The sequence below is a fragment of the Ursus maritimus genome, unplaced genomic scaffold (assembly GCF_017311325.1).
Source record: "Ursus maritimus isolate PB19 unplaced genomic scaffold, ASM1731132v1 scaffold_5, whole genome shotgun sequence".
NCBI classification, from domain to species: Eukaryota; Metazoa; Chordata; class Mammalia; order Carnivora; family Ursidae; genus Ursus; species Ursus maritimus.
The window spans coordinates 80,852,998-80,873,178 of NW_024426663.1; the positions used below are offsets into that span (position 1 = coordinate 80,852,998).

Genomic DNA, 20,181 nt, shown 5'->3' on the forward strand with positions numbered 1-20,181 from the left:
GGGGGGGGGGAGCGGGGGAAGGGTTGGGGGACAGGTCTGTGAGGGTGTGGTCCCAGGATGAGGGGAGGAGGCTTCCCAGCTTGCCCTGACTGTTGCCTTTACCACTTCAGGTCCTGAGCCTTTGCCCCCCAAGGGTCTGCAGTATCTGGTGCTCCTGTCTCATGCCCACAGCCGAGAGTGCAGCCTAGTGCCTGGGCTTCGGGGGCCCAGGGGCCAAGATGGGGGGCTTGTATGGGAGTGCTCTGCAGGCCATACCTTCTCCTGGGGCCCCTCTTCAGGCTCCATATCTCCAGAGGAGCCCAAGCCAGTTTCCTGTCCAAATACTGCCCGGAGAAGCTGGTGCCCGGAGCCCAGGAGTGGGCAGGAGCCTGCAGGTACGCCGCAGAAAAGAAGAGTTGTGGAGAAACGCGAGGGAAAATGGTTCCCATCTCTGTAGCTTAGAACCCCATTTTCTAAAAATTATCCTTTCTCAGTGGAAAAACTATGCTGACAAAGGAATTATATCCTCAAATATATTTTTAGGTATAAAAAGCAAAATACAGAATAAGATTTATGTTGTATGTTGTGTTACCATTAGTGGAAAAATAAGGGGAGAAAGAGAAAAACATATATATATATATATATATAATATCTCTGGAAGGGCATGTAGAAGGGCAGGTTCTCTGTGGGAAGGACTAGGTGATTGGGGGACTGTATTGGAAAAGAGACTTCAAAGTGTACCTTTTTATACTTTTATTTTTTGAGTCATGTGAATGTATCATCTGTAAAGTAAAATATCACTTCCCATCCCAGTAGCCTCTGCACCCTCCTTCCCAAAAGTCCTCCCACCACTTCAGACCTTAGAAGTATACCTGTCCTCATCCCCCTAGCCCAGAGTTCCTTCCCCTTTGACCCTACCTGTGCCAACAGGTTTGGAATCTGAGCATGATGAGAGGACTCAGGAGGCCAGGTTGCCCAGGTGAGGTTGGGTTTGGGAGGGAAAGGATAGACTTGGGTGAACAGCGCAGGTGAGGGAGCAGAGCCTGAGGCTTCCCTTCCTTGGTCCAGCAGGGAAGTGGGACCCCTACTGGAGACCTTCCCAACCCCAGGAGAAGAGGGGGAGGAGGAAGATGAGGATGAAGAGGAGATGCTCAGTGATGCCAGCCCATGGACCTACAGCTCCTCCCCAGATGAGCAAGTTGGGGTTGTGGGAAGATGTTGAACAGAACAGGAGGGAGGGAGCAGCTAGCTGGTCAGGGATCCCAAGCTTTCCAGACCCAAGGGGAGGGAAAGGCTTATTGGTGGGGAAGGCAGAAAGAATTGGAGGTTTTGAATTGGGGAAAGGGGATGAAGTTAGGCTTAGAGGAGAATGAAAGCTGAAAGCAGGTGTGAACAGAGATCCTGGGGTAGGGGTAGGGTTGTTCTGAGTTTGGGATCTTTGCAATTTAGGGCCTGGGGTTGGGTTGAAGGCTAGCTGAGAGCCCAGGAAGATAAAGCCCTCCTCTTCCTTCTCTTTTCAGCAGTGATCCAGATGCCCCCAGAGTACTTCCTTCCCCTGTCACCCATGCACTTAAGGAGGGGGAGACACCCCCGGCCCCAGCAGCTCCCCTCAGTCCTCTTGCTGTACCATCCTCATCAACATCATCATTGGGTTCTGGAACTCTTCTGCCTACCGAAGTTGGTGTACAGCCGGAACTTAGAGGGACCCCTCAAGCAGCCCAGCAGACTGAGCCCCTGGCCAGGTAACCTGATGGCTGAGACAGAGGGCAGGGGCATCCTGGGACATGGCCCTCCCTCGAGGCCCTCTGCTCCCTCTTTGCTGCCCGTAGCCCTGGGAGTCAGGCCCAGTCTGCTCTGACCTTGGCCTGGGAAGAGGACGCGGCACAGATCGGCCCCAAGAGAATTAGGTAGGACTGGGGGAGGGGGCCTTCAGAAGGGGAGTGAGAGGAGGGGGCCAAGGAGAGCCCGTGGGAGTCCTTATGCTCCTGCCTATCCTCCTCCCCCAGGAAAGCTGCCAAAAGAGAGCTGCTGCCTTGTGATTTCCCTGGCTGTGGAAGGATCTTCTCCAACCGGCAGTATTTGAATGTGAGGCTATGAGGGGGACAGGTTGGGTTCTATGTGGCCTCAGAGGTATATGAGAAGGGCTTAGTGAGATGCTGAGGTGAAGGAGAAGCTGAAGCAAAGAAGCCTGGGGTGTGGGTGGATAGGAAAAGGGTTGGGTGCACCTGCAGAGCTTACCTACAGTTACTAATCACTAATCCGGACAACTGGTCAGTAAGGCAGAAAAGCAGGCCTCAGGTGCACAGCTGCTGCCCCCCACTGCTAGTTGCATGGGCCCTCCAAGGGTCCCGTGGGGATGGCGATGGCACTCTGCAGGCTCTTGGAGTGCTAGCAGCTGTTCCAAGCACTTGATGTGTGTCAAGTCTCTGGATCTTCAAAAGATCCCTAGGGAGTAGGTGCTGACACTGTTCTTCCTGCAGATGAGGAAACTGAGGCACACAGAAAGCTAGTGTGTGGTAGTGCTGGGGTTCCAGAGTCCACACGCAGCCACCTGGCCCTGATGGCTTGAGTGGGTAGTTCTAGTGCCAGAGGACTGGAAGATGCAGCCTAACTGCAGGAGGGGTTTGAGGCACAAGGAGGAAGGGGCCACAGCCCCCACACTTACCCAGAGCCCTCCTGGATTACATCCTGAAGCTGAGGGAGAGCCCAGGTCAGAGGGATAGCGAAGCGAGGGTGGATGGGATTTGGAAGAGGGAACGGGGCATGTCCCCCATGGTGGGAAAGCTCTGGGATAATAACTTTAGCGGGGCTAGTCAAACACTCAGGAGCCTGTTAATGAAGAGACTGAAGCAGCCTCAAGCCGCAGTTTAACTGCGGGAAAGTGGGATTATAGGAAAGGGGAAAGCCCATGCAATTTACGGACCCAGGATGTAAAATTAGGTCAGACAGGAGAACTATTTCCCAGACATACTCAGCGAGTTCAAGAACAGACTACCCTTAAAAGTGTTCCAGGTGGAGAGCATGCATATGCGTGTGTGTGTGTGTGTGTGTGTGTGTGTGTGTGTTTCCAAAGCAGATTTAGAAAGCGTCATATAATATACACCCATGATGAGCTATTAATAAAGTAGGCAATCTGGGCAATATTATTGTACATTGATATTGAAAAGGGTAATGATACCTACCCGAATTATGTTCTCATTCCCAGCAGACAGCAACTCCATGGTTAGGGAACCGAGAGTGTCACCAGAATGGCACTTTGTTCAGGGAACTGGGCTTTGTAAGGAAGGTTGTGGCAAAAATGTGAGATAATGCAAGTCAAGGACAGAATAGGATGAGGGCAGAGTTCGGTGTCAGGATGGGATGGGATGCTCGCATTCAGGTCAGAACTGGCCAGGATGATGTGAGCTGGTGGTGACAGAACTGTTGGGGGAGGCAGAGCAGCCTGCCTGCTGGGCCAGCTCTGGCGGTCTCCCTGACACCACCTGTTTCCTTTCCTAGCACCACAAGAAGTACCAGCACATCCACCAAAAGTCCTTTTCCTGCCCAGAGCCAGCCTGTGGGAAGTCCTTCAACTTTAAGAAACACCTGAAGGAGCATGTTAAACTGCACAGTGGTGAGTGTAGAAATGCCTCCTCATTTCCCTCCTGTGGGTGCTGTCACCTCCCTGTGTGGGTGCCTTCACCTCTCTCTGTGAGTGAAAATGTCTTCACTTCCCCCTGCGGGTGCCTTCACTTCTCCGTGTGGGTCCTGTCACCTCCCCCTAGGGGTTCCTTCCCCTCCCCTGTGGGGCCCATCACCTCCTATCTGCAGGTCCCATCACACCCCGCTGTGGGATGGCTCTTACACTCAGTTCTCTGTGTGTTGAGTACCTGCCTGCTTGAGACTGTTGTAGGTGCTGAGATACGAGAGTGAACAAAGAGGGCAGTCCTTACTTCATAAGACGTCCGCTCTAGTGATAACAGGGATACAAAGAGATGTGAAAGCCCAGAAGGAGAGCAGGAGTCTCCCTGGTAGAAAGGGAAGGTGCTCTGAGCAAAGACCTAAGTGAAGGGAGGAATGGAGGCTTGTCCATGTCTGTGGGCAGCACTGGGAAGGCCTTGAATTGGCTTCTGCGCGGTGTGTTCCAGGAAGGGAGAGGAGGCCAGGATGTTAGAAAGAAAGGAAAAGAGGTTAGGTAGGTGGTGGGGGCCTATAAGACTACCATCAGCATGGCTTGGCTTCTGGCCAAACGAGATGGGCAGCATCTCAGGGTCTTGTATAGCAGAAGGACACAGCTGACTTTAAAAGGAGCAAAGTGACTGCCTTGTGGACAAATGGGACTGTAGGAATGTGCAGCACGCAGTGATAGCAGCCTTGACATGCTGGTCCAGTTGGGTTGGTGGGAAGTGGCTAGAGGCTGATGTGAGCGTGAAGGTGGAGCCAGAAGGTTGCTGTGAGAAGGACAGACTGGCCACAGGTGGATGGGCAGGAGGATGTCAAGGCTGACTTGAAGGATTCCAGCCTGGGCAACGGGGCAGAGGTGATGAGATTTCCTGAAAATGAGGGAGAGGCAGGCTTTAGGAAAGGGACATTTTATTTGGGACATGCTCATTTAGGCATCCCAGAAGATGTGAATCTGGAGTTCAGAGATGTTGGGGGGGAAAATGGGTGGACTGTACCTACATGGAGTGAGCACAGGTAGAAAAGAGTTCTGAACGGGGCAGGTGGGAAGGGTAGCTCCCAAGTGCCCAGTGAGGCAGATAAAGAGAGCAGTATTTGAGGAGCCAAGTGGAGAGAGTGCTCTTGGGGGGGGGGAGGGGATGGGTTGTGCCAGGGCTACAAGACTGAGTAAGATGAGGACAGGCCGCTGGACGTGGTGTGGGAAGCCACCTTTGACTGGATGACAAGGTGGCGCGCGACAAGGGAGGATGGCCAGAATGGAGTGAGTTCAAGGCAGGGAGGAGCTGGCGAAGTAGAGAGAGTGAGTATGGGCCACTCTTTGGAGTGGTGCTGTGAAGAGAAGTAGAAAAATGGGGTCTTAGCTGGAGGTCTGTGAGTTTGGGAGTACAGAGATGGGAATGATCCCACTGAGAGCAAAGGCTTACCGATGCCCACGTTGGGGGCTCGGGGTAACCTCCGGTCAGGAAGAAGCGGCATGTCTGCACCACTGGAGGGCGACTGCAGTGAACAAGGAATATTCACATATATGGGCACGGAAGCAAGTTGGCTGATGGATTAGGTTGGGTTGGGGGGGACATGTGGTTATTCTCTCCTGGCTTCTCTCTTCTTGGGGACTTGAAAAATGAGATCACTGCTGAATGAGCTAGCAGAGAGAGGAGGTGGTATGGAAAATGGCCTTATGGACTCCTGAGAGTGAGAGAGAGAACTGACCAAGAAAATGCAGAGGCATATGGTGGGCCCTTGGGACTTGTAATGAAAAGGAGAGGCTGAGGGATAGGCGAACGGATTGTGGGTGGGGTTTCTGCTCCCCTTACCACACCTGTGTATTCCTGGAGCAGGCCAAGGGTTGTGTTTATCTTGAGTTGGATGTTAATCAAACAGGTACAGCTAAGGGAGAGGGTGGCCAGTGAATTCGTAGTGCGAGTGAAGGAAGGCTACAAAGACACCCTGGAAAGAGATCTGGGTGAAAAGCGTGGAGGGGGGCAGTGGGAAGGCAGCGGGTTGCTGGACTGGCAGGGGGGAATCCCAGGCTTATTGTAGCAGGACAGAGTAGAAGGCCCTTGCTGGAACTAGGATGCTTGGAATTGGAATTTCAAGGAGTGCAGTGATAGGGTGTGACCTAGGAGTGGTGGCTGAAAAGGGTAGGAGACCAGGTCAGTGAGGGTCAGGGAACAGAAATGTGGAGTGCTGGGTGTGTAGAAAACAGAGCAATAGCATGAGTAATGGCTGAGGAGAGAGTCTGGAGCCAGAGATTTGGGGAATGTGGTGGAGGAATGGGGAAGAAGGCTGCAGGTGAACATGCGGGGCTGTACGTGGTGGTAAGGCAGAGGTCTACAGGATGCCACAAGAAGCAGGGATGCTTCCTGTGTAGCCTGCCTGGAGACTTGGAGGTATAGGAGAAAACCCACAGCAGGACTGTGAGAACTGGAGAAGCACAAAGGGCAGGTGGTTAGTGCTGCTAGGGAGGCAGGCTCAGGGAAAATAGAGATGGGCAGCTGACAGCCACAGGGCACTGCTGGGGGCTGGGAGGGGTGGGATAAGCAGGTTGAATGGGGACAGTACTCCTGTGAGGGTTGGCAGGTGGGCTGGACTGAGGAGGGGCCTCGACCTGGGGATGGATGCTGGGGTGACCCCTGTGAACCCGCAGACACCCGGGACTACATCTGTGAGTTCTGTGCCCGGTCTTTCCGCACCAGCAGCAACCTCGTCATCCACCGGCGCATCCACACTGGAGAGAAACCCCTGCAGTGAGTGTGGGGGTGCATGGGTGGGCAGGTAGGGCTGCCAGGGAGACCAGCAAGACACTGGGACAGCTGGAGGCAGGGGGAACCCCTGGGGAAGTCAAGATGGGCTGAAGCCCTGTCCTTCCCTCTGCTGTCCCTGGCTCAGGTGTGAGATCTGCGGGTTCACCTGCCGCCAGAAAGCCTCCCTGAACTGGCACCGGCGCAAGCACGCAGAGACAGCCGCTACTCTGCGCTTCCCCTGTGAGTTTTGTGGCAAGCGTTTCGAGAAGCCAGACAGCGTTGCAGCTCACTGCAGCAAAAGCCATCCAGCGCTGCTCCCAGCCCCACAGGAGTCACCCGGCCCATTGGAGGCCTGTCCCAGTGTCTCTGCCCCTGTGACCCCGAGGTCTGGTGATGAGTCCAGGCCTTCTGTGGCTCCTCAGGCTCTGACTGTGCTCCCTCAGCAGTGAGCATTCGTGAGCTCTGAGGAGCCAGACCCTGGAGACTGAAGAGGAGCAAGGAAGGGAAGTGCCAGTTGCCTGGTCCCCAGAAGCCAGGGTCACAGAGAGTGCAGGGTGGGGGCAAAAAAACAAGCCAGGTTACTTTAATCTTCCTAGAGGACAGAATAAATCCAGTATTTTACATGGACATGTGTGGGCAGAGTGAGTGTTTTGGCACCTGGAGCGCAGGAATCCTGATTCCTTTGGAAGCAGGCTCTGCTAGAATATGCCTGTGTGCGCCATAGGTGTGGGCTGTATTCCTCTCTCCGCAGGCCCCTACCTCAAGGACCCGGCTTTCTTTCCCGATTTGCTTTTGCACTTTGCAGTCCTTTTCTGTGGAGTGTCAAACCTATTCTTGCACTCAAGAAGGGCAGGCTGTGACATGGAGAGCACTGGATCATTCCAGAGGGATGGGTTGGAACAGGAATGGAGGTGTGTGAGCCTGAGCCACATTTGTACTCTGCACTGACCAAGAGAACCAAGTGTATAGGTTCGAAGAGTCTTGCCTTCCAGTGCAAGATCAAGGGGGCTATACATGCAAGATCACTGAGCTACCTTGGGAGGGGGCATCTTAGAACTTCAAAAGGGCCTGGCTCTTGCATCACTCCTGAAGTCTGCAAAGACAGCAGCCTCGGCTTTGACAAAGGACGCTCTTGCCATCTGGAACCCAAACAAACAAGCTTTATTTCACCAGTCATAAGCAAAAAAATCGCTGGCCAATTCCAGATTTTCTACCCTGCACTACTGACTCTGTGGAGCTCAGTTTCCCCATGGCTCTAAGCTTGGTTTGGAAATAACATTCTGATGCAATACTCTTGGCAATACTCTGCTTTGTAGACCCCATGTGGTCTCAGTCTGGGTCCCAAAGTTAATGTCCCCCTGCCTAGCTGGAGAATATTGCCCTGAGAGGCACTTTGACCTGGACACCATCAGGTCTGTCCTGCCCAGCTCCACTGTGGGTGGACATTCTCTGCCCGGAGGCAGGCTGGTTGGTTCTGGCATGATGTCTTTCACTGAAATGAGCTGTCCCATCCGTCATCTCTCTGCCTACAAATTTCCTGTCTCTGAGCCCAGGAAGAAAGCAGCAGAGACTCAAGTAGAACCAAGAGGCAAGAAGACCACAAGGCGGGTGGGTTGTCCCTGTGGCCATATCTGTGATCATTACCTGAAGAGGCAGGACAACAAAAGTAGGCAGGAAGGAGAGCGAGGGGAGACTCAGGCTGGAAAAAGGGGATGGGACAAGAGCAGATAGAACACAGGTGGGAAAATGGGAAAGAAACATCTGAGGGCACAGTAGCAGCAATGGGAATACACCAATACCTGGGCTCCCTTCTGTGTCTAGGTTTTCCTGACTCCCTGCACCGACACCACAGGGGGAGAGCAGGAAGGAGGGAGGACAGGAAGAGCTGACCAGGGAAGTCCATGTAGGGGCGTGGCAGGAGTCCCGGTGAAGGGCTACCATGGAAGGTGTGGCAAGGCGACAGCCAGCCACGCTGTCTTTGCAGAGACCTCCCTCTGCCACGGAGCCCCACCATCCCTGTGGCAGTGAGTCAGTACTTGCCAGCCTACTACAGAGAAGCTTCTCAGCTACTGTCCCTTAACTGGACACAAAAATTTTGTCCGGCTTTTCCTGTTCTGCCTGCGCAGCAAAGACGAGCGCAGCTCCCACGGTGGCTTGGGTGGCCGCGGTGGCGGCTCGAGCGCGTGTGTGGGCCCGCTGGTGCTGGGAGAGCGAGCGGCTGTGGCTGAAACACTTGCCGCACTCGGCACATTCTGCCGGCCGCTCGCCCAGGTGTGTCTTGCGGTGCAGCGCCAGCTTGGAGCCCACGCTGAAGGCCTTGCCGCACTCGGGGCACTTGTGGGGCTTGTGGCCAGCGTGGTTGCGCCGGTGCACGTTGAGGTTGGATACGCACGTGAAGCGTTTGCCACACAACTCACAATGGTAGGGCTTCTCGCCTGTGTGCGTGCGCCGGTGCTTGCACTCGGCACACGGGAAGGGCCTCTCCCCCGTGTGTATGCGCTGGTGCACCACTAGGTCGGAGCGCTGCCCGAAGCCCTTGCCGCACGTGGCGCAAGCGTGCGGCCGCTCTCCCTGGTGGCTGCGCCTATGGCGCAAGAGGGTGGAACTTTCGCTGAAGCGGCGCCCGCAGTCCCCGCACACGTAAGGCTTCTCACCCGTGTGCGTTCGCTGATGGCGCACCAGCGTGGCGCTCTCCAGGAAGCCCTTTCCACACTCCGGGCACTTGAAAGGCTTCTCACCTGAGTGCGTCTGCAGGTGTCGTGTTAGTGTGGAGCTCTTGCCAAAGCTCTTCCCGCACACATTGCACTGGTGTGTACCCGGAGCACGCGGCCGAGGAGCTGTGGCGTCACCAGGGCTCTGAGCCGCGTGGACGCGTGCGTGGCTCCGTAGCCCTGCGTAGCTGCGGAAGGCCCGTGGGCACTGTGAGCAGCGGTGGACCGGGTCGAGAGGCATGATGGGTGTCCCCCACGGGTGTGCCCGCGCCTGGTGGAAGCGTAGCGCACTCTGACGGAAGGCGCGGGCGCACAGGGGACAGCGGCAGGGCCTTTCGGGGGGGTGCCGCCGGCGACGGTGCAGCAGCAGAGCTGAGAGGTGTGGAAAGCTGCGGCCGCAGGCGCGGCAAGGGCAGGAGCGGCTGCGTTGTCTGTGTGTGCTCTGGTGCAGGTCAAGGCGGCCACTATGATGGAAGCTCTGGCCGCACTCATTGCAGATGTAGAGCGTCTGGCCAGCATGCGCGCGTCCGTGTGCGCGGAGGTCGGCGGCCAGTGCATAGCGCTCACCACAGTCTAGGCAGCGGTAGCGGCTGTCGCCGCCGTGGGCGCGCTCGTGGCGCAGCAGCACCGAACTGTAGCGGAAGCTCTTGCCACACTCACTGCATACATAAGGCCTTCCTGCCGCCGCTGCCGCTGCGGCCGCCTCTGATGCAGCGAACATGGTGAGGTCTAGGCTGGGGTGCCCTCGGGATGCGGGCCGGGGGCCAGGCTGGCGGGGAAGTGTGCCACTCCCACGCCGGCGTCCACCGCCTCAAACTGCGCGTTATTTTCGGTTTTCTGAAGGCCTACAAAGGGAGTAGCAGAGGGAAGAAGGGGAGGCCTGGAAAACTGGTCTGCAGATTCCAGGTTCCTTCTTTTGTGGGCAGGCTCTGCAGCTTTTTCTAGGGTGGGCTGCAGCCAGGTTCACCCTTCACCCTGAGCGCTATAGGGAGAAAGTCACTGTAAGCCACAGTAACAGCCGCAACAGCTACACTTTGGGGAAGGGGGAGGCAAGCACAGGGTCCCTATTTCTTGTAACTTCCTCAGCTAGGCCATCTCCTTGATTCCATTCTCCAAGAGAAGGCAAAGCCACAGGACTCCTAGAAATATTGGGGGTGGGGAGGTCCTCATGCCATCAGGAAGGGTGAGGGATTCAGAGAGGGAGTTTGCTTCCAAAACTCTGCTTGGCAGGGCATGAGGAGTACCCAGCCTATTTTCTGTCCTTAGATCAGAGGTGTTGGTCTGGAGATGCACTAGGAAACACCAAGGAGGGGTGGGCAATGAGAAGGCCCCTGGGCCTAAACCACATCAACACCTTCCTCTGAGACCCTGATTTCCTAAGTCACCAATGGGAACCTAGCCAGATCTGGTCTGGAAGGACAAGGAGGGCAATGAGATGAAGCAGAAACCTGTACAGATGCAGCAGTTTGGGCAAAAGTCTCAGAAAGGGCTGGGGCCTGGGCAAGGGATGGTTATCTGAGAGACCCCAAAGTATTGCACCTTGCCTTTGGACAGTACCTGATAATCACTCCACACCAGTACACAGCCTAAAAGTTCCCTGGCCTAGCCTTGAGAAAGAAACTCAGGATCCAGGAAAGGGGCAAAAAGGAACATGAATAACCCATAAGGAATAACATTGAAAGTTAATGGCATTATTCTAGAAATGCTTTTCACATTTTTAGCAAACCTGCAGAGAAGGAAGAAGCATTCCTTCCTAATTCTCAGGTCATCCAAGTTGTTTGCAAACATTCCGCAGACTTTTCTCATTGCTCTAGCTCCAGGGATCTGAGAACCCAGAGTAGCAGAGAAGCCCCTTTATGGGGATGGGATCTGATCTGCTATCCTCTTTATCTCAAATGTTATCCCTGAACCCTTTTGACAAGTTGGTCCAGGTAGCTGTCTGCGAGCAGGATCAGCCTGTCTGTACAGAGCCTCCTGTGGGCCTCATCACTGACTACTCTCCCTCAAGGCTCATGGACTGGTCCCAGCTAAATTCAGTGGAGATGAGGTATAGTTGCTGTGAGTTATAGGCTGTGTCACTCAATAGGTTAAGGAGAGGAAGCAAACCAAATGGTCAGCAGTCATTTTCTTATTGGCAGATGGAAACATCATAAATACCCAGAGCTTGGTTAAAACACCCCATAAATGGGATCCATTGAAAAAAAAGCCTTGAAAGCCACAAACCTTCAGGGGTGGGCTCTGGAGTTTCTGCTCCCCTCCACATTGGGCAGGAGTGGCCAATATAGGATGTTCTCTTCTCATGCCTTTGGAGCAGGATGTTCTGTACCCTGCAGGGATGAAGTAAGAGGGACAACATGAATTTACATTGAGCAAAGGGCACAGAGGCAGGGAGAGAAAGAAGAGGGGAATATTTTCTGGTGGAGGGTATTGTTTTAATGGACATTTTCAAATATAAAAAACTAAAGAATAATATCATGAATCACTCCCTCATCTTTAGCATCTATCTACATTTTGCATTTTGCTCTTCTGTTTCATCTATCACACTCCTCTCCCACACATTTGCTCTCTCTCTCTCTCTTTTTTTTTTTGGTCTGAAGTATTTTAAATCCCAGACATCTTATTCACAGAGAATGAGTTTAAGCAAAAGCTGCAAGCAGGGGCAAGAGCCCCTCTGCGGACCTGAAAGCAGTCTTCAGAGACAATCAGTTCTTCCAGAGGGAACTTTCAGCCCAGACACTTGGGCTGTCTATTCTAGGTTGTCAGTTCAAAAGAGTGTTTGCCCTCATGTGAATAAAACCTTCCCTCAGGACTCAGTGTTTGATCCAAATGCCAAAGAGAGCAATGCACATGCTGGTGAGGGTTCCACCTCACTTGAGAGACTCCAGGGACCACGGCACCTCTCAGGCCAAGTTTCTGGGAACCCACCCTTTTCCTCCCAGGGCACAGGCCCAAGGAAGGTAAGACAAACACACAAACACAAACATGCATAAATAAATGTCATATAAACAAAGATACAATTTCCCCCCATTACAAATGTGGTAAGACAGACCCTATCTAGGGGGCAGGTTTGGTAACTGAGTGCCAGAGTACACCCCTCAAGTCTCTCTTCTGTATCTCACCCCATGCTGGAGTTTGCCCTGGAAGAAAAGGGGTCTATGCCTGGAAGGAAACCTGAAAGAAAAAAAAAATATATTATTGTACAAAAAAAAAAAAAAGTAAGTATAGGAGGAAAAAAAAAAGTACAAGAGGGCTTAGAAAGAGGGAAGGAGGTAATTATGTGTGAGTTGGTGAAAAGTCCTAACCATTCAATACTTTAAAATATTTTAGAAAAAAAATTTTTTAGTACTTTTCAAGCATTTAATACTTACAAATATTTATAAATACCATATATGTAATTAATAAAAATAGGTACTAAGTAAGATAAGCTAATGAAAAAATTAACATTCACATTAAAAATAAACTTCTGAGTTTTATATATCACTTTATTTTTGTTTCTTAATAGATATTGCAGGTATTTCATACCACATCTAACCATATCTAACATTACAGATCAAGAGTATGGTAGTTAATCAGGATTTAGTACATTAACAATCTATGAGAGCAGTTTAGTTCTTTTTCTTCTGAGTTGTGTCCTTCCGTTAGTACAAAGATTTTCTTCCCTGGTTATCTGTTCTGCCAGGCCAATATTTCTGGGGCAGGATGAAGAGACAAGTGATCATCTTGCAATTCCTCCATCTTGAAGTCAGAGCTGGGTAAAGCTGGTGCAGGCGTGGGCTGAGGGCTGTCACTACAGTAGCCATGAACCATATGTGACTGAGCATTTGAAATGTGGCTGGTCCAAACTGAGATATGCTGTAAAGGTCAAATACACTCCTAATTTCAAAGATTTAGTATGAAAAAAGAATGCAAAATATCTAATTAATAATGTTTAATGTTGATTTTACATTGAAATGGTAATATTTTGGATATACTGGGTTAAATGAAATGTATTATTAAAATTAATTGCCTACTTTGGAGCCTTTCCATTTATAGTTCCACCCGTAAAGTCCCTTCCCCTCTTCATTCAGGGCTCTGCTCCAGTAACCCCTCCTCAGAGAAGCTCTGCTGAGCACCTTCACACCCCACAGCCCCATCCCCTTACTTGGCTTTATTCTGAATAATGAATGAAAGTAACAGGAAACAGTAGTCCCATCCATTCTAGGAAGGCTTCAGCCCCTTTTCTAGGCAAGGATGGAGGGTGGAATCTAGAACACCAGAATGGCTACTCCTGACCTAACAGAAACAAGATCCAGTACTTCAGAAGAAGTTGCCCCTTTCAGCTTCAGATCCAGTCTGACATGTTAAAGGAACTGCTGGAAATAGGAATGACAGCTGCTTTCCATCCCAAGTGCCCAAGCCTGATCATGATCCAAGTACACTCTTTGGGAAGTTTTGCCTTCACAAAGATTTTCCTGTGAACTGGAAAGTGTGGAGAAGATAAGGGATGTTGGCAGGAAGAGAACACACATAGTAGGATAGTCTATTCTCTATGTTCCTTTGACACATGGGCAAAACTGCAACCCAAAGGGGGCAGAGCATCCCAGAATTGGGATGGGGAAGGGACTATACATGGTGGTTTGCACCTTCCCTGGGCCTAGCAAGAAGCTGGGCACACAGAAGGCACTCAATGCTTTTTGAGAATGATGCATTAATCTGGAATACAATTCTTTCAAATGTTAGGTTACTGGAGGACGAGGCCTCTCTGCAGTCATCTTATCCTCCATAGCCCTATCTACTGCATATACTGCAAATACTCTGCTTTGGTTTTCTGAAATGGAACTGTACCATCCGGCTGGGAACCACAGAGGCAAGTGTCCAAATTCTGGTTCTTCCATTACTAGCTGTGTGACCTTGGACAGGGGACGTCAGGTGTCTGACACTCCTGCCTGGGAAAATTCAGTAAAGGAAGCTATTATAACGTTTCATATGAAAAGAAGGTTAAAATATGTGTAAGTCTGAGAACTGTGGTTGCTGAGTTTTTAGGTTTCACCCTCTTCAGGACAGTTCCTCTGAAGAGGGATCCTGAATGCGGGGTCCGACTCCTACCTCCACCCTAAGGATCCTAAACGTTCTGCAAGTTTTTTTTTTTTAACCCCCCCCCCCCCCAAAGAATCCTTCTTCACATGGTTAGAGCAGCGTGGGCATTCCGTAGCCCCACGCCACACCCCGGGAGCTTTCTGAGTAATCATGGAGGCTGGTTACTCAGTTTAGGGCTTGTTGCCTAGTACTTAACGGGAAAGTGCGCACAACTATTCACCGAAAGAGGAACGCCACACCTGAGTAGGTCGCAGCACAGCCAATCCCGGGCGCCTCAGTCAACTTTCGTCACGAGTTGCTAGGCAGATTCTCCTTGGGAGAAACTTCCCACCCGCGGTCCTACCCCAGCTCCTCGCCCCTGGCGCCAGCCCACAAAAAACGTAGTCAGGAGTCTGGGGCGATTAACGCCAACAGAGCCTGGTGACTGACACTGCCCTTTTAATCCGTCTTAGCCTGGCGATGTCTGCGTCGTGGGTCCGCCGACCCCGAAGGTCACCGGGGGAAGACGGGGGAGGACAGGCAGAGGGCAAGGCCTGGGAGGCGCAGGCCGCTCGGCAGCCGTGGACGTGAACCGACCAATCGCTCGTTCCGCCGTGCCTCCGCGTCACTTGTTGCCGGGGCGGCGCTCCCCACAGCTGCAGACGGTAGCCGCCAGAAGCGGAGGGGAGAAGACGGGCGACAGTTGGGGATCGCTGCCCCGCGCCAACCCTGCCCTCCCAGTCCCTCAATCCCCTCACCGGTCGCCGACTGGCTCCTTGTACACCACGCGGTTCCCACTCAGCTTGCTCGCCGACCCCCGCCTCCCGGATTTCGGGACTAGGGCGTTGAAGGGAGGAAGGGTCTGGCGGAGCGCGCGGCCGCCGAGTGGGGGGAGCTGGGCGGCGCCTCAGGATAGGGAGTCACGCTCCAGTCCCGCTTTCCCCGGCTGGCCAGTGGTCGGCCTCATGTGGGCCGCGTCACCGGTTGCTGGGATGATTAGAAGGCGTAGTAACTCTCTCCTGACTATTCAGCGTCGCCAGCCCTGGCCCAAAAAGCTGCAAGGGGGCAGGGCTACCACTGGGAGCCAAATACCGCCTCCCTCTCCGACAAGGCTCCTCCTTCTTCCCATGCTCAGCCAATCTCTGCCTCCTCTTTTGTCCGCTCGCCCCCCGGGCCTGATCCCGCCCAATCAGAGGAAAGGGCGCTGAGCTCCTGCTGTGGCGGAGTTCCGCGTGCCCAGTCTAGCCTTCCAGCTGCTCGCGCGCCCACGAGGGCGCGGACGGGAGTCCCCGCTTGGGCTGCTTCCCGCCTGATGGGTTCCTGGCGTGGAGCGACCGCGGGGGCCACCCTCCCAAATCGTCCCAGTAGTAAGCGAGTGACTTTTTACAGTGAGGCCACACTTGGTACCTATTATCACGCTTACTCCTCCCCACAGCTCTGCCATGGGGGTTCCCACAAATGAATGACCTGCCCAAGGGCGCAGTGCCAGGGTTGGGGATACTCCTGGTCGGCTTTCCAGGCGCCTCTTCAAGAGCTGCTAGGCAGAGCTCCTCGTCCAAATGTTGAGACTTCAGTGTCTTCCACTGAGAGGTGGAAATGCAATTGGGAGCATAACGGCCCCTTCTTCAAGGCTACTGATCATCCAGAGCAGACTCCCAGGTATGGCTCTCAGGATCATTCTTTACCTGCTCTAATCTTCCTTTCGAGAACCCTTAGTACTGCTCCTCCTGCTACACGTCCAGAGCTTCTGTCCCTCTGCTCTGCTCAGGGGCCCCCCAAATCACTGTACATTTAGACCCCTTATGCCCTACCCCCGGTTCAGCCTGGAATGCTATTCTGCTTTTAATTCCAACCATTCTTAACAGTTTAGACAAATGCCATCTCCATTAATCTATGCTGGAATGCTGCTTTCCACCCTCGGTCGTGGGTGTGCATCCAGGCTGCAATGCAACCCTCTGCGTGTTGGTATAGTCAGATGACGGCTGTCACCTCTGTAGTTAAAGGCAGGCCTTGTCTTACTCATAGGCGATGCCCTGAAGCATGAGCACTGCACATCACAGGTGCTCAATGAGTGTTTGCTGACCCCCGTGTGACAGTATTGTGGAAGTAGTACAGGGATGGTAGCAGCAGGCAAGGAAGCAAAAAACGGACACAGGATGCAGGCTTGGGGTGATGAGGGCCTGAACCAGGAAGGGATGGAGGTGGGAGAAGTAGAAAAGGAAAATGTGCTTGCTGTAAAGTGCCATATGCAGGTAAGGTAATGTTATCCGAAGATGACTAGTTGAGAATAATTCCAAAGCCTTTCAGGCCTGAGAAATGGATTAATTAGGACATTTCTGGACTCATTGTTCAGCATTGATGACATGTCTTTAAGGGACACTGACACAGTTGGCCAATTCCGGAGGAGTGACTAGGATAGTGATAAATACATTACATAATTGAAGAGGCTGGGGACATTTAACCTGCAAAAGAGAAGCATGGTCATGACTGTACACAAAATTTGACAAACTGTCATATGAAAGAGGTCTGGATTAGACAACTTTCTTTTGTGTTGCTATGGAGGAAAGAACCCAATGGAGGGAAAATGCAGGGGGGTGGATTTTTATTTCCTGTGGGAGTCATTACAGAAGGGGATAATAATCGGAACAGGAATACTGAGTTTAGTGAAAGAAAGAAGGTCAAGATGAAGTTATGTGCATATTTGTTAACTTGAAAATATCTGACCCAGATGGTTGCCTTTCAGTACAAAATTTGTTGTCCTTACAGGCCACAAGAGGCATAAGACACCATCTGTATTTAGTATCATTTACCATATACTTTAGAATTATGTACATATCTTATCTCCCCTACTAAATTGTAAGCTTGAGGGCATTCTTACTGAGTGCAATTTTCTGAATGCCTGCTTACATTCAAGGAAGTGAGTTGAGAATTAGAGACAAAACAGAAACTGAGTCTCTTGAGGCATGCTATGGGAAGACAGACCTCCACAGTTTATGCCTTCCCATTATATGTCAAGTGTAAAGTAGTATAAAGCTAGAACAAGAAGAATGGGATAATTCTTCTATAGGTCATCAGCAAATTTCATAGATTTAACATGTAGCCAAGATTTTGTATCAGGATGATGGTGACAATGATTTCCACACCCTGGGAGCTTTCTGCCAATGTAGAGATGCTGGGATTGGGTTGGGACGGAGAGATAGGATAAGCAGGAAAGGAGTTTGCATACTCTTGCTCTAGACTGAGGACAAAATGTACGTAGATGCAGATCAGAATTCTGTGGAGGATGCTGAGTGGAGCAGGGCAGGAGTTCTAGGAAATGGAGGGGGTAGAGGTGTTGAGAAAGGAAACTCAAAGTAACTTGGCTAATTCAAAGAATCCCTCCCTCCAAAAAGACTTTATTGAGGGTACACTGAGTTCCACCTGGCTGGGCAATGGGAATACAGAAATGTGCCCATCACGTGCCCTTACGGTATGGTTAGAAGAATTTATGCCACACTCAAGAGTTTGGGCTTCTCTCATTGGTTAGGGGAGGAGCCATGGTGCATCAGGTTTTGTAAAGACTAGGAAGTTAGAAGTGAAAAGATGAAGCTAGGAGAGTGGATGACATTTCCCAGAGAGACTGTAGGTGGATAAGAAGGAGACTGAGGGTAGAACCCTAGAGCACTAATCTCCAAAAGGTGGCAGCTATAGAAGCAGTGAAGACTTTGAGAAGAAGGAGGGTCAAGACAGGGTGAGGTGTTTTTCTTTTTTATAAGATTGATTTATTTATTTGAGAGAGAGATTGAGAGAGAGCACACATAGAGGGAGAGAGGGAGAGCCTTGAGCATAGAGCCTGACACGGGGCTTGATCCCCGGCCCTCGAGACAATGACCTGAGCTGAAACCAAGACTTGGACAATTAACTGACTGAGCCACCCAGGCACTCCAAGACAGGGTGAGGTTTTGGATCCCATGTGAGGAAATGGTCAGTGCCCAATGCTTGCATAAGTCCAGTAATGTCATGGCAACATCAGTCCATTGGGTTTGATCAGAGGGCAGTGTTAGTTGTTTAAGAAGAGAGAGACAGAAAAGAGTAAGAGTACTGAATATTTATTCATTGTGGGCATGTGGCACATAGTACATGCTTTACATTGCAGTTGAGAGGCAAATGAAAAGTAAGTAAGCAGAGTTAAGGGAATAGACCAGTATTTGAATCCATTGTTTGAAATGTGAGCCTGATCAAATAAAATTTGGAAGCTTACTGTTACAGTGATATAAAGACTGAGAACAGTTTCAATTCCATTTAGTTCCTGTGTTGCTAAATACAATGTTTCTATTCTTCAAGTATTCCAATTTCAGTCCCATTTACAATAAAAACATTGGCCTCTAGAACATGATAGCTTCTATTGCTTCCCAAATAACTCCACAGATGTCAACTGACAGTTTTCCAATAGTAGAAAGAACCAAGTACAGAAAAGTGAAATCTAACAATCTAGAATGAGAACAGGAAAGAATAGACAACCTAATAAAATTCTGAAATGCAGATTTTATTTTTTTAAGCAAGGAGGATTTTTATTAATTTCAAGTTGTAAACATATTGTAAAGCCAATCAAAATGGTTTTCAGGAAATAAGAGAAAAACAACCTATAAATTGCATCAACAACACACATATTAATTTTAATGATGTGACACAGAGGACTAATGTCTTTTAAATATATTTTTTCAAATTTTTATTTAAATTCCAGTTAACATGTAGTGTAATATTGGTTTCAGGAGTAGAATTTAGTGATTCATCACTTAAATATAATACCCAGTGCTTGTCAGAACAAGTACCCTCCTTAATACCCAACACCCATTTAGCACCCCCCCGAACACATCCCTCCATCAACACTCAGTTTGTTCTGTATAGTTAAGAGTCTCTTATGGTTTGTCCCCCCCTTTTTTTCCTCCTTCCCCTATGTTCATCTGTTTGTTTCTTAAATTCCACATGAGTGAAATCATATGGTATTTGTCTTTCTCTGACTTGTATCACTTAGCATCATACACTCTAGTTCCATCCGTTATTGCAAATGGCAAGATTTCATTCTTTCTGATGGCTGAGTAATATTCCATTGTGTGTGTGTGTGTATACACACCACGTCTTCTTTGTCCATTCATTAGTTGATGGACATTTGGGCTTTTTCCATATTTTGGCTATTGTGGATAGTGCTGCTATAAACATTGGGGTGCATGTGCCCCTTCGAATCACTATGTTTTCATCCTTTGGGTAAATACCTAGTAGTGCAATTGCTGGGTCATAGGGTAGTTCTATTTTTAGCTTTTTGAGGAACCTCCATACTGTTTTCCATAGTGGCTATACCAGTTTGCAGTATAAGAGGGTTCCCCTTTATCTGCATCCTTGCCAACATGCGTTGTTTCCTGTTCTGTCAATTTGAGCCATTCTGACAGGTGTGAAATGATATCTTGTCGTGGTTTTGATTTCTTTTTCCCTGATGATGAGTGTTGTTGAGCATCTTTTCATGTGTCTGTCAGCAATCTGGATGTCTTCTTTGGAAAAATGTCTGTTCATGTCTTCTGCCCATTTCTTAACTGGATTATTTGGTTTGGGGGTGTTGAGTTTGTTCTTTCTTGATTTTGGATACTAATGCTTTATCAGATATGTCGTTTGCAAATAGCTTCTCCCATTCCATAGGCTGCCTTTTAGTTTTCTTTACTGTTTCCTTCACTGTGCAGAAGCTTTTTGTGTTGATGAAGTCCCGATAGCCCATTTTTGCTTTTGTATCCCCTGCCTCCAGGGATGTGTCTAGTAAGAAGTTGCAGGGGCACCTGGGTGGCTCAGTCAATTAAGCATCTGCCTTTGGCTCAGCTCATGATCTCAGGGTCCTGAGATCGAGCCCCACATCGGGCTCCCTGCTCACAGCAAACCTGCTTCTTGCTCTCTTCCCTGCTTGTGCTCTCTCTTGCTACCCCCATTCAGATAGATAGATAGATAGATAGATAAATAAATAAATAAATAAATAAATAAAATCTTAAAAAAATAGTAAGAAGTTGCTT

General features: G+C 50.5%; 2 protein-coding genes across 12 annotated transcripts in view; one reads left to right on the forward strand and one right to left on the reverse strand.

Moving 5' to 3' along the window:
* Window positions 1–7,010, forward strand: part of ZNF692 (zinc finger protein 692) — an 8,455-nt gene extending 1,445 nt beyond the window's left edge. For 2 of the 8 annotated variants that reach the window (XM_040622670.1, XM_040622671.1), the window contains exons 4-12: window positions 111–374; window positions 910–958; window positions 1,048–1,173; window positions 1,500–1,721; window positions 1,809–1,886; window positions 1,986–2,064; window positions 3,478–3,592; window positions 6,287–6,386; window positions 6,529–7,010. In XM_040622670.1, the coding sequence (XP_040478604.1) occupies window positions 111–374; window positions 910–958; window positions 1,048–1,173; window positions 1,500–1,721; window positions 1,809–1,886; window positions 1,986–2,064; window positions 3,478–3,592; window positions 6,287–6,386; window positions 6,529–6,832 (1,337 nt within the window). In that variant the 3' untranslated portion in view covers window positions 6,833–7,010. The remainder of the gene's footprint in view (window positions 1–110; window positions 375–909; window positions 959–1,047; window positions 1,174–1,499; window positions 1,722–1,808; window positions 1,887–1,985; window positions 2,065–3,477; window positions 3,593–6,286; window positions 6,387–6,528) is intronic. The other 6 variants (XM_040622677.1, XM_040622676.1, XM_040622673.1 and 3 more) reach the window with 5 other exon arrangements.
* Window positions 7,011–7,526: 516 nt separating this feature from the next.
* ZNF672 (zinc finger protein 672) lies at window positions 7,527–15,245 on the reverse strand. 4 transcript variants are annotated; one of them, XM_040622680.1, is made up of 5 exons: window positions 14,908–15,245; window positions 14,410–14,805; window positions 12,214–12,265; window positions 11,318–11,421; window positions 7,527–9,939 (listed from the first exon to the last, which is right to left on the reverse strand). In XM_040622680.1, the coding sequence occupies exon 5, from the start codon at window positions 9,813–9,815 to the stop codon at window positions 8,460–8,462; it is 1,356 nt and encodes a 451-aa protein (XP_040478614.1). In that variant the 5' UTR covers window positions 9,816–9,939; window positions 11,318–11,421; window positions 12,214–12,265; window positions 14,410–14,805; window positions 14,908–15,245; the 3' UTR covers window positions 7,527–8,459. The 4 variants fall into 4 exon arrangements, with proteins under 4 accessions (XP_040478614.1, XP_040478615.1, XP_040478612.1 ...); XM_040622681.1 differs by having other exon boundaries at window positions 12,144–12,265; XM_040622678.1 differs by lacking the exon at window positions 14,410–14,805.
* Window positions 15,246–20,181: the final 4,936 nt, after the last annotated feature.